Genomic DNA, 13,777 nt, shown 5'->3' with positions numbered 1-13,777 from the left:
TTTTGATCCTTGACATCGTGTCTAGTGTCAGTGGGCTACTCTGATACCACAAATGGTGTTCTGGTTGTAGGTGTAATGGATAATCATTCAAACCTCGAAAACAATCTCCTCAAGCATAGGTGGAAGTTTTTCTTCTATTTCCCTTGGAGTTTGAGTCATTTGCCTCCAAACTTAGATATTGACTAAAAACAACCGAATTGCTAAATTTACCTTTGAAAATAGCAGAAAAATTACTTACCCGGAATCAAAAGAAAACAAAGCTCCAGCTTATAATTTCTCGGGTCCACTCAGGCCGTTAACTAGCACGCATTTCTCCGCGCGATCACCGTTCGATCATGAACCAATGAACGGTCCTGATTGTCGGAATTCAATGAGGGTATAAACATTATCCATCAGTTAGAATTTACATGTAACATAATGAGGTGATATTCATTTACATGTAACATAATGAGGTGATATTTGAGTCTTTTCGCTTAGATAAGGATAAATATTATAGACGAGTTTAATATAATAACGTCACTTTTGTTTAAAGTGTATTTTGATTCTAAAAATAGGGTCAATATCCTTGAAAATTCTAGCGAAATTGTTTAAATTTTAATAATTTAAAATTCTATTTTTTATTATTTTTAATCCAATAATTTAATAATTTTAACTTTTGGGATATCACGTTTTTTATTATTAAAAATATTATTTTATTTTTTAATTTAAAATTAATTTTTGAATGTATAAATGTATCTCATATGGTTTATGTAAATTTTAAAATTCAAATTTGTGATTCCAACAAATTTTTAATAAATTTAAGGTAAAATTGGGAAGAAAATATACCCTTCAAAAAACCAAAACTTCAAAACATTAAACTACTACACTTTGAACTAGATTCCAAACAAAATCAACAAAGGATATATTGATGATGATGATGATGGTGGTTAACATCCACTGAGACCAAATTGGTCTATCGGACCTATAATTTTCTTAGTTCTTAATTGTCTGGCTCCTCGTCTTTCTTGGCAAGATTGGTGCTGTAGCTTTCTTTTCTTTCTTTATGGTCTTCCAACTTCCTTTATCTTGCATCTCCTTCATCTCTTCTGGTTCTTGTCACATTGGTGTCTTATTCATCCTTTTGAAGATAGTTGGAGAAGAAGTTTGGTCTGGGAGATTTGCTTCGCTATTAAATGAAGATTTATTTTGTGCGGTATTCGAATCCTCATAACTGTTGATGCTTGAGGGGTTGTCGAGTTCACTTTCTTGCTATTGGGCGAGGTTTGCTTATCTTGAGAGTTGTTTCTTTCTTGCCCAATTTGTTGCGATTCAGAGTTTTTTGGAGAGTATAATTAAAAATGAAAAGAAACCTCCATACACTACTATTTACATAACCAAAAATTTTAAGGATGAAAATTTATTTTAAAGTGTAGAAACTTTGGTGAATCTTACTAGTCTATGCCCATTCTTAAATGTTTGACCATATTTTTATGGAAATATTCAAGTTTCCAATGATTTTATATGGTCTCTATAAAATTTGAGCAATTTTTGAAGTAATATAATATTACACTATAACAATTGGCGGAATTTTGTATGCTTTATTATTATTATCATTATCCAATTTTAAGGTCACGCTAAGGGAACACCAAATTGGCGTATGTGACCCCTTGTTTGTGGGATAAAAGACCCACCTCCACTCAAAGATTTGACTACTAAGTCTACCAAAACACCAACTTGTAACTTCTTAAAAAAAGCATATATTTTTACATCCACTCAGAACAATTTTAAATAAAATAATAAACAATAAAAAACAAAATAATAAATAATGATAAAATAATTTTAATATTGTTATATTTTATATGATCTCTTCAAAGCCAAACTCATGAGACTTTGAGCGTCAAAGCACTTGTACTTTGCCAAAGCTAAAGTAAATTGAAACATAGTAGTCTAACTAGGTGGAGGAATTGTGCCCAGAATCCGGGCAAAAAAATTTCAACACCATCAAAAACGTCTACAACACCTAAAATTTTGAAGTTTAACAACTATAACTTGGATTTACAAAAATCCTCGCTACATTTTTCGACCAAAATTTCCATAACTTTCCACTAGACACGAGAATCGAAACCATAAAGTTGAAAGCAATAACTAAATAATTTAATTGGTAACCGAACTCTTCCATTCACATTTACGCAAACTTCCGAGATAACGACATCATCACATGTGTACAGCTCACAGCGCCTACCTATACACGCGTTCTTCATTGTTTGGCCGAGTGCCTTTATGGCTATATCATCATCTCTGTCCTGGCACCGCCTATATATACTCCTTCAGACGTCCCACCTCCCAACACTGGTAGCCTTCCAACACATAATTTTGGTTTTGCTCTGCTTGTTGTAAGGCTTCAGCTGAAAAAAATGGCGCAAATTGTGAGCGTGGAGATAGATTTGAAGGTTTCTGCTCAGAAACTGTGGGGTGCCATTCAGGATTCTGCAACATTATTTCCGAAGATAATGCCCTCTCATTTCAAAAGCATTGAAGTCATCGGAGATGGTAACGTGGGCACCATGCGCAAAATGAAATACGGAGAAGGTATGAAACAACTCTGATTTCCAAATCCGAGTTTTGGAATTCAAAATCATGTAATGTGCAGAGGTTTCATAATTTGTTTAACAGTTATACAGGGTTTGTTTACATTTTTGAATTTAAATAGATGGTAGAATAGATGGTAGATTTTAAGAATATTTTTAGATAGTGGATTACAAAAATATTTTTAAATTTATGATAAAAAATATAGTGTCTTGGATTCTTCACATCATTGTAAATTTCAAAAATAACTTTAACAACTGTTAAAAGAGTAAAAATTAAAACTTAGATTTTAAAATATTTTCTCAATCTAGATTAGATTCATTAGATCTATACTAGACTATTCTTTTGCCTACAAATTTATGTAAAGAGTATAATGAAAAATATCCTTGTTGGTTGCAGGAATGAAAGGGGCTACCCATGCATCCGAGAAAATTGAAGCATTGGACGAAACTAATATGACCGTTACTTATACAGTGATCGAGGGCGAGATTCTGAGCATATTCAAGGTCTTCAAGCCGACCTTGAAGGTAATTCCAGGAGCTGATGCCAATTCCTCCAAATTAAGCTGGAACGTTGAGTTCGAACCAGCAGGCAACGCAACCCCCCCAACAGAGCCAATCAAGGAAGCAGCCATCAACACATTTAAGGCTGTGGAAGGATATCTGCTGACAGCAGCTTGAGGTTCACCTGATGGACGATATCATGTTTAGTATAATGGAATAATGGATCACAGTGTTGATTGCCACAACCTTGTCCTCCGGAGTCTCTTTGCGCAAGGAAATGGTTCCATGCTGAGGGACTTTTTATTTCATTGGATTTGAAGTTATTGATATATTTCTCATATTTAGATTCACATCTTTGTTTTGCATTCAGTTTTAGGGTTTTAATCCTGTGGATGTCTTGTTTTGCATTCAGTGTTAGGGTTTTAAGCCTGTGGATGTCTTTTGGGTTCAGCAATTGCATATGTTCACCTCATTCACACGAAGTTACCAATCAACCATGATCTTCAATTTCTTTAAGATTTTTTGTTTTTTTGCATGGAGCTTTTGGAGTCAATCTAAAATTTGAGAGATCTACTACGTTTGGAGGATATTTTGTTAATCTATCACCAACCAAACTAAATTAAGCATATGATGTTGCTTACTATTTTTAAAAAAAAAAAAAAAAAAAAACACACGCACACGTTGCTGTAACACAACATGGGCTGCACATAAAATATTCACGGACAATTTTCTCGTCCTTTCCTTGGATAGGCACTACTTATCCCTGCTATACAATAGCCCTATATCATTATTTATTTATATAAGGTGAAAAGTTGAATGGATATCTTTACAGAGTTTAATGGTCATATTTATTTTAACTCTAGATTTATTTATTACTTGAAGCTATCAAAAATTTTGGGATGTAAATATATTTGATCTTTTAGTAGTTTAATAGATCAATTAATTTAATTTTCTTTTAAATAGACTATATTTAACACTAAGACAATAAGCTATACCATGCATTCTCATAAATTTTTAACTCAAAAATAACTTTATTTTAACTACCCATAAAAATTAATAAAAAAATAATAATATAAGATTATTTTTATTTTATTTCAAATTTACCTTAGGCAAGCTCGAATGACGCGAGATGCTAGTGAAACTGCTAACTCAAGATCTAGGTCAAATGATTCAATTATTGCCTAAGGGGCTCCTATAGGCTATCCACGGAAAAAGAGAGTTGGAACTATTTATTTATAACAAATCTTGTTTTCATTTCTAATAAGGATTGGCATCCAAAGGGTTTATACAGTGACGGTTGACTTTTTCATAATGGCACTTTATGACGTTTCACACTGCTAGGAGGAGGGAGATGGATGGACTCGCTACATTTGCTGCAATTTGGCATCCAAAGGGTTTATACAGTGACGATTGAATTTTTCATAATGGCACTTTATGACGTTTCACACTGTTAGGAGGAGGGAGATGGATGGACTCGCTACATTTGCTGCAATGAAATTGTATGGGCTGTATGTCTTATGTATCGCAACCATAGATTGTATATCACTTATTTATCTGTTCTTTTTTTTAACTACATGGTGAATCGGTAATTGCCAGGCCTAATCTATGGAAGACCCAGGATCAAACCTCATAGCTGCCACTATAACACCAAGAGATAATACTGCCAAGCACCCAGGATCAAATTTCATAGCTGCCACTATAACACCAAGAGATAATACTTATTCACTCGGCTTATCCTTACATTGTCCACCCCCACCTTACTTGTGTAATTGTTTTATGAAAATATTTTCTTCTGCCCATACAATTAATATATCTAATTTGGACATGTCATGTTGAATATATGGATTCTTAGTAACAATATCAATATTTCAACATGTTTTAAGCTAATATTTCGATCTCTAGTCCCTTCGAGAGTGTTGATTGGTGATGGCTATGTGTCGTGGCCTATGTATAGTGATTTGAGAGTTTGATTGGTGATGGCTATGTGTCGTGGCCTATGTATAGGGATTTGAGAGTTTGATTCGTGATCGCTGTGTTGGGTTGTGTGCTTTCATTTAGAAATTATAGTGATACCTTCAACCTCTTAATTAATACTTTACCCCAATGTAAGTAAGAATCTACTCCGTTACAATATATTAGTGAGTTAAATTTTAATTTATTAAATTATTTTTTTTAAATTTAGATAATTTTAAACCATATTGCAAAGCTTGTGTAAGCAAAAGTAAGCGATATCTCCCATTTTGATTGTTGGGATTTCGGTATCACTAATTTAAAAAAAAACCTATCTTTTTGCATATAGCAAGCAATAAGAGCAATGTGGTTGTTAGATAACTTGTGGGATGATAGTTATTGAATTTATCTTGATAGTGAGGATGATTACACTTGCACTCAATAATTTTTACTTGTTTTTATGAGGAGATTATGTGTATTTTCTCTTGTTTCTCAATCTATCCACTAGTCATTATTTTCCTTTCGCGGCTTAAACGGACATGGTTCCAGAGGGAGGAGAAGGGGAAATAGCCTCCAAAGGGCGGGAAGCTATTTCCGTAAGGTAAGGTCACTTACCCGAGATAGCGAAGGGAAGGTCCTGGTCTTGGTCATTTCCCCTGCCGGTACCGGAAGTGATGATAAGAGTAGGAATGCTGTCACTAGAATGGACCTGGAGAATTTTGTGATGACGACTCCCCTCAATTACACGCTCATTTCGGTTGACTCCTTTTTGGCCCCCTTAGAAGTTTTTTTTCTTTAGATGGACATGTGTGTGGTGTACGCTCGTGGTTCCATAGTTTAAGGTTACCCTCGTATGTAGCAGAGGTGGTAGTATTAGATGGCCATGCAGATGCTCTTGGTCAGTTGCAGTTTGTGCTCGTTTAGAGTCTATGGCCTATGTGCTTATTGCACTTGATATTTTACAAAGACCTCACATTCTTACTTGGCTCTGGAGGGATTGTATGGGTTTGAGTTTGAGTTTCATGGGAGGTCATTGGACTTTGGCAGACGAGGTGCTTTATGAGTGTACTCTAGGATGGTTTGGAGCTCACACTGATCCAGGTGGATATTGGTGGCTACCCACCAATTCCACTTGGACCCCCACCATTGCTTCTTTCAGTTTTTCAGTTTCCTTAATTATAGCACAGTTTACTATTTTTAGCAGTTTTTCGGGTCCTAAACTTCCGGAGCAGTTTTGAGGCCCTAAACGACGTTTTTTGGGAAATCTATCGCTAGTGATTTTCTATTTAAAATTGTCTTTTCCGTCGTAGTCCTCGGAGAGATCTTTCCAATGGGCTATCATGCGTGTTAAACGGAGATAATATGACCAAGTCGCGACCCCAGGAAGTTGGCTGTCCAACTCACCCCAACGGGGCCCATAAACTCTCGGTGTTACATCTCCTCGGGTTAGGGTTTTGGTTGTTTATGGTTTGCTCTTATTGTTCAATAATAAAAATGCCCTTGAGCCTCATTGTAAGACAGTTCAGAGGCATGTAGCCGCCACATCTCTTCTCAGAGATAAGCTACCATCGCCCTAGCTGGTTTATTTCCATTCCTGTTTGTAAGCATATTTCAGTGTTTTACATTAATGAAATGAAGTATTATTTCCACTGCATCTCTGTATTTACGGTTATCTCTATAATTTGTTGCATTCCTGTTTAAATCCGGATCAGTGGTATCAGAGCAGTCTACTTTTCTTCTCTGTTTTTCTTTGCATGTCCCCAACGAGGTCGGGATATAGGAGTTAGGGCTTGAACTGGTTGAACCTTTGCAAGACCAGCCTCGCAAATCCAAATGACCTCCCATGGTGGATGAAAAGAAGGATGAGGGGGCAGGAGATCATATCAAAATCTTGCTCGAAGAATCCCTCGAGCGACAAAGGAACACGATGATGGACAACTTTGCCCAAATTCTTCAGCGGCTACCCAGGGGCGACGCATCAGCTTCCAACATCAACTCTGGAAACACCACACCGTTTAAGGTACAAGTTAATTTTGAAATCCCATATTCGAGGGTCAGATAGACGCAGATTTCATTGATAAATGGTTAAATGTGCTAGAGGGTTATTTTCTATTCATGATTTTTCCAGTCGGGAAAATATTATTTTCGCTCTTCTCAAAGCAGTCCCCCACATTAAGGATTGGTGGGAAACCTACTCCGAGCAGAAGGATGAAAGCACAGGTTCACTATTTTCAGCTGCACCCACTTGGAATTCATTCTGGGATGCCATCAAGGAGCAGTACTACCCTGTTGGGAGCTATGAGAATCAATACATAAAGTGGACCATGCTGCGGTAGAGAAGGGACCAAGACATGCCAGAGTTTACCAATATTTTCCATACCCTTCGCACAAAGTTGGGTATCAAGGATACAGAGCATCATTTGGTACTCAAATACCGTGGCTTCTACACAAGTACATCCAGGAAGAAATAGAATTCCTGAACATCTCCTCACTCGGCACGGCATACCGATATGCCACCAAGGTCGAGTAAAAGTTTAAATAGAAGAAGCGAGACTTTGGATCTGCAAATCCAAAACAAGGGAAAGGTGCCCCCAAACTACAGAACAAAGGACAAAACCAAGGTGGGGCGGCCCAAGACAACCCGCCAAAGTAGCAAGCAAAGAACAGTGCCGCGAAACCAAAAAAGGACATGAGAAAGTGGTGTGAGTTCCATAAGAGCTCCACTCACAACACAGGTGAGTGTCGAGCCAAGCAGTCACTGGTGGCCAAGTTAAAGGTTTCAGAATCAGATGCATGTTCCGACTTTGAGTTATAACCCAATAAGGGGAATGACAAAGGGAAGCAGATTATCGATGCGGAGCCCAATGCCACAGTTGCCACAACGAAGATCCAGAAGGAGGAACCCAAAGATCTAGAGGAGGAGGAGCGTCTCTTCCACTCCTAGATGTGGGTAAAGGGCTCCCCGCTACAATTCATTGTCGACAACGGGAGCCAAAAGAACCTCATTTCAGCAGAGGTCGTGAAGCAGCTGGGCTTACCGACCACATCACATCCACAATTGTACACCATCGGGTGGCTTCACCAAGGAAGGGATCTTCGCGTGAGTCAATAGTGTCGCCTTCCATACAACATCAAGCCCTTCACGGATGAGGTATTGTGTGACATTACTCCCTTTGAAGTTTGTGATGTATTATTAGGATAACCATACTTGTGGAAGCGACGTGTTGTGTATGAATCAAGGCCCCGTGCTATTGTTACTTTGGGAAATAAGTTGTACAGGATACCAAAGGTAGCACCGCCTACCGCCATCTCTTTGATTACTGCAAAACAATGCAATAAGCTCATTTCCAAAACAAGGAAATTTGTTTTCTTGATGATACGCCCTCAGGGAAAGAAGAAGACAGTGGCCACGACCTCCAGACAGGGCCCCTCCGCACGACAACTACAGATGGACAAGGTCATGGAGGAGTACGAGGACATCTTCACCTCCCCTGCAGGGGTTCCTCTACACTGTTAGGTCAAGCACTCCATTGATCTGACCCTAGGTGCGCCGCTGCCCAATGGACCAATCTATCGATGCTTCATTCTGGAGAACGATGAAATCAAGAGGCAGATTCAGGAGCTGCTGCAAAAAGGTCACATTCGTCCGAGTTCATCGCCCTGTGGGAGCTCGATCATGTTGGTACAGAAGAAGGATGGGACTTAGAGACTTTGTATTGACTATTCGGGCGCTGAACAAGATCACTGTCCATAATAGGTACCCAATCCCATGGATTGATGACCTCCTGGACCAACTAAAGGGGGAAAATATTTCAGCAAGATCGATTTGAAGTCATGATATCACCAGGTACTAATCAAACCCTCCGATGTGTGGAAGAATGCCTTCAAAGCCAAGGAGGGCCTTTTTGAATGGTTGGTTATGCCTTTTGGATTGACGAATGCTCCTGCAACCTTCATGAGGATAATGGATGACATCTTGTGGCCATTCACCAACTCATTTGTAGTGGTATACTTGGATGACATCCTGATCTTCAGCCATAGTTGGGAAGAGCACCTCCACCACATCCAACAGGTTCTCCAAACACTGCAACAATACAAGTTATGTGCCAATTTGGAGAAATGCACTTTTGGCATGACCCAGGTTCAGCATCTGGGATACATTATTGATGAATAGGGGGTGCATGTGGATCTAGCCAAGATCCAAGTCATTCGAGATTGGTCATTTCCAACCACTCTGACAGAGCTTCGCAGCTTTCTAGGCCTCACCAACTTCTACCACAGGTTCGTGTTGGGATTTTCTCATATCACTTGGCCCTTGAGTCAAGTCATCAAGGGAGGAGCGAAAGCAAAATTCTTTTGGTTCGAATCTCAACAGAAGGCATTCACAGAGTTGAAAGATCGCCTCTGCTTGACACCAGTTCTTACATTACCAGACTTGCAACAACCATTTGAGGTCGAGACAGATGCCTCTGACTATGCTATTGGGGTAGTCCTTACTCAACACGGGCATCCAGTGGCATATCACAGTGAGAAACTTTCAGACACAGTCTGGAAGTATCCCACTTATGATAAAGAGATGTATTTCATTATGCAGGCCTGCCGACAATGGAAGCATTACATTTTGGGGAAGCAAACGGCCATCCACACAGACCATCAACCCATGCAGTTCATACAGACCTAAGGGAAATTGCAGAATGATCGCCATCAGAAGTGGTCCACATACCTGCAACAGTTCCATTTGAATATCAAGTATAAGAAGGGCAGCACCAATAATGTTGTCAATTGCCTTAGTCAACCACTGATCATGGCATTAACCACCGTGCTCAACTCTTGTGGGCACGAGACTTTTGATTGGCCACTTCCCTACAAAAATGACCTGGAATTCAGCCACACATATCAGACACTCTTGGAGGGTCAGCACGTTCCAGATTTTCACCTCCAGGATGCCTTGTTATGCCACCTGGGTCACCTTTGTGTTCCTTCAAGTGAGCGTGCCAAGATGATTTGGGAAGCACACTACAGTCGAGCTACTGGGCATTTCGGGGTCGAAAAAATGGTGGCAGTACTGTAGAAGTATTTCTATTGGCTGAATCTTCGACAGGATGTCGAGAAGTACATCAGATCATGCACTGCCTGCGCCATTGCCAAACCGACCATCAAGAAGCAAGGCCTCTATACCCCACTACCTACCCCTAGTCGACCTTGGGAATCCATCTCCATGGATTACATGTCAGGCCTTCCTTCCACTAAGCATGGAAATGACTATGTTTTTGTGGTTGTCGACAGGTTCTCGAAGATGGCCATTATGGCGGCCTGCAAGAAGAATGTCATAACAGAAGCCACTGCTAAACACTTCTTTGAACGAGTGTGGGTACACTTTGGGATCCCACAGTCTATCATCTAAAATCGGGACAATAGGTTCCTTAGTACATTTTGGTCCAGTCTCTGGTCGATGCTAGATACCAAACTCACTAAGTCCATAGCCTTCCATCCTCAAACTGATGGCCAAACAGAGGTTGTCAATAGGATGATCATACACATTCTGCGCATGTACAACTAAAAGCATCCACACACATGGGATGAGATCCTCCCTTATGTTCAGCACAGCTACAACTGAGCTCTCCATAGCTCGACTAGCTCAACCCTTTTCAGGTGGGCTTGAGATTCCAATCACTATGTCCCATTGATGTGGCCATGCCATTTGCAGCTACTCACACAGATTCGGATCATGTCCAGTCTGAAACAGATAAGGCAAACAACTTCATTGAGCACATCCAACATATTTTCCAGCAGGTCCATGACATTCTGGAGAATTCAAATGTCAAGTACAAGCAGTGACATGATCAACATTGGGTGCCACGCACGTTTCAAGTGGGTGACAAAGTCTTGTTGCATTTGCAAAAGGAACGCCTTATCGGAAACTCAAACTACTCCGATATGGTCCTTACACCATTACCAAGGCTGTAGGAGACAATGCATTTGAGCTCAACATTCCCCCATTCCTTGGCCTGCACCCAGTGTTCATTGTGGACCACCTTCGGCCATACTTTCCACCATTACTAGACACATCCGACATTGCAGAATAGCTCACACCCACAGAGTTAAATCCATATTGCATGGAACAAGCTGCAACTGATCGGATCATGGACACACAGATCAAGCACACTCGCCAACAGAATATCCAACTGTATCGAGTTGTCAAAGAAGCCCAACTCCTTCACCAGGGCAAGTGGCTCACTAGGGACCAAGTTCAGTAGAAGTTCCCTCATCTCAGTGAGGAACTCAATGCAATGGGGACCATTGCTTCCTAAGGGGGGAGTAATGATCCAGGTGGATATTGGTGGCTACCCGTCAATTCCACTTGGACCCCCACCATTGCTTCTTTTAGTTTTTCAGTTTCCTTAATTATATCACCATTTACTATTTTTAGCAGTTTTTCAAGTCCTAAACTTCCGGAGCCATTTTGAGGCCCTAAACGATGTTTTTTTGGAAATTTACCACTATCATGGGTGTCAAACGGAGATAATATCACCAAGTCTCGACCCCAGGAAGTTGGCTGTCCAACACACCCCAACGGGGCCCATAAACTCTTGGTGTTACATCTCCTCGAGTTAGGGTTTTGGTTGTTTAGGGTTTGCTCTTATTGTTCAATAATAAAAGGGCCCTTAAGCCTCATTGTAAGAAAGTTCAGAGGCACGTAGCCGCCACATCTCTTCTCAGAGATAAGCTACCATCGCCCTAGCTAGTTTATTTCCATTCCTGTTTGTAAGCATATTTCAGTATATTACATTAATGAAATGAAGTATTATTTCCGCTGCATCTCTATGTTTACGTTATCTCTATAATTTGTTGCGTTCCTGTTTAAATCCGGATCACACACTCCATAGAATACTTGACCTCATAATTTTTTGTGGTAGATGTTTTAATATGGAGTAGGACATGCTTTATTGTTTAGATATATTTTGGAGTTCTTGATCACTTAAGGATTTCGATCGTGCTCTTTCCTTGGTTTTTTCCATGTCCTACTTTCTTTGGGGCTGTTTTCTGGTTTCAAGTGGGTGATTTTCATGGGTTCCGATCCTTGCTTCGTTCATCGGAATTTTTTCCCAGGGCCTTTTCCCGTCTTTCGAGAAGCCTACCAAGATTGCCTTACACCTTCTGGATCATTCCACTTTGGGATTGATTATCCTTGAATGACCCTTTTTTGAAGTGATGTGGCTATTTATGTGGTTTGGGAGGTGCTTTTAGTACTCTCATAGGATTGAGGTATTTGGAATGTTGGGAGAAGTAACCGAATGAGTTGGGAGGACATATTGGGTTTGTCAACATCGAATATCCCGAGGACGTGTGCCGCCATACTATCTAGGCTCCTCATTCTCATTCAATATTTTCGTGCAGGAGTGGAATTAAAGTGTCGTTTTTTATAACTTTTTTACATCCTCGAGATATCCTCTCTCTCATTGGGCTGATACGTTTTTTATTTCCTTTTATAGTGCGCCTGTTGACATTTATTATTCCTTGGGGAGGGTATGGTGGTTGGTAGGACACATATGGATGGAGTACTTTCCTTGATTCCGATGTGGATGTACACGAGGCTTTCATACAAGCTAGGGTAGATGCAGAAAGGTCTAGGGAGAATGGTTTTCGTTAGAGGACGAGATTAGACGTGTTACCTATTAATGGTGACACACAAGTGCAAACATTGGGTAACAAGGAATATATCAATCCAACACAATGTGATCATAATTTTTTTGCTTCTCGTGGCATGAGGTGCACGAGGAAGGAGAAACAACCCATTAAGACAAACTTTGAGACTACGCTGTTGAGTTATGGGTACGACATTCTGTGGGATTGGGTGGCAAGCTTGCAGAAGTGAGCACTTGTGGGACGTTGGATGTTCATTGATCCCTTTGAGAAGGATATCTAAAGTTGGGTGCAAAAGAGATGGGCTCCCTTGTTGGGATATACTTCGAAGGTTAGCATTCTGATGAATGCCTGGTTTAGCTTCAACTTTTTGCACGTGGATGATGCAGAGAGAAATATGAAATCCCCCTAGGTGAGGGGAAGAAGTTTCCTTCAACTGCATAGGTGGTATATTGGTTTCAAACCTTTACTAGATACGCCAAAGAACGACTTTGTGTGGGTTAAGCTGCCAGGACTCCCTCTAGAATTCTGGACTAGAAGCGCACTCACTGTGATTGGGAGCATGATAGGGCGCTTCATTTATCTGGAGCCTAGGATAATGGGATCTCATGACAAACGTGTTGCCTAGATTCTTGTCAAGGTTAGGGTTTTAGATGACATCCCAAAGAATACGGATCTAGAATTGGGGCCGATATAGTTCTGCCAGAGAATAGATTACTGGGGCATACCATTCAATTTCCTATTCTGCCATCGCACTGGACACGTACTGAACTGATGCCCAGACAAAAAGAGAACTCGTCATTTTGGACTAAATTTCCATCTCAAGGTTTCAAAGGAAATACACAATCAGGAAGCGTGCTCTTCGGGAACATCTCTCAAAGGTACTTCTCCGTCTCTTATTTTATCTTCTCATCTAAATTTTTCTTCCTTGCCTACCCTCAGATCTCCTCCTTCCCCACCTCATGTGGACTTAGTTGTTGCTACAGACTTGATATGCCCCTTGTCCCCATTAGAGCCCATTGTAATGTCCAGAGACCCACGTTGTGACTCGCCCCTTCAGGTTGTTTCTCCTCCTCCCCATGTTGGTCCATCTATTGGCCCAATTGGGGGCTCCA

At 40.2% G+C, this 13,777-nt stretch overlaps 1 protein-coding gene across 1 annotated transcript; it reads left to right on the top strand.

Annotated features, from left to right (window-relative positions):
- Positions 1-2,341: 2,341 nt before the first annotated feature.
- LOC149244401 (MLP-like protein 423) lies at positions 2,342-3,394 on the top strand. The gene is made up of 2 exons (XM_089367991.1): positions 2,342-2,568; positions 2,965-3,394. The coding sequence occupies exons 1-2, from the start codon at positions 2,394-2,396 to the stop codon at positions 3,243-3,245; spliced, it is 456 nt and encodes a 151-aa protein (XP_089224117.1). The 5' UTR covers positions 2,342-2,393; the 3' UTR covers positions 3,246-3,394.
- The last annotated feature ends 10,383 nt before the right edge of the window (positions 3,395-13,777 follow it).

This window comes from Pinus tabuliformis, chromosome 8, assembly GCF_031772625.1.
Source record: "Pinus tabuliformis cultivar Carrire ecotype Pingquan chromosome 8, CPIR1, whole genome shotgun sequence".
Lineage (NCBI taxonomy): Eukaryota > Viridiplantae > Streptophyta > Pinopsida > Pinales > Pinaceae > Pinus > Pinus tabuliformis.
Note: the sequence above shows the minus strand (reverse complement) of the source record. Positions and strands in the feature narration are given on the sequence as shown.

Excerpts from the sequence above, each read along its gene's own strand:
- LOC149244401 (XM_089367991.1), top strand. The coding sequence starts at position 2,394 with ATGGCGCAAATTGTGAGCGTGGAGATAGATTTGAAGGTTTCTGCTCAG. Across the intron at positions 2,569-2,964 it reads CAAAATGAAATACGGAGAAG|GAATGAAAGGGGCTACCCAT; the intron begins GTATGAAACAAC and ends TGTTGGTTGCAG.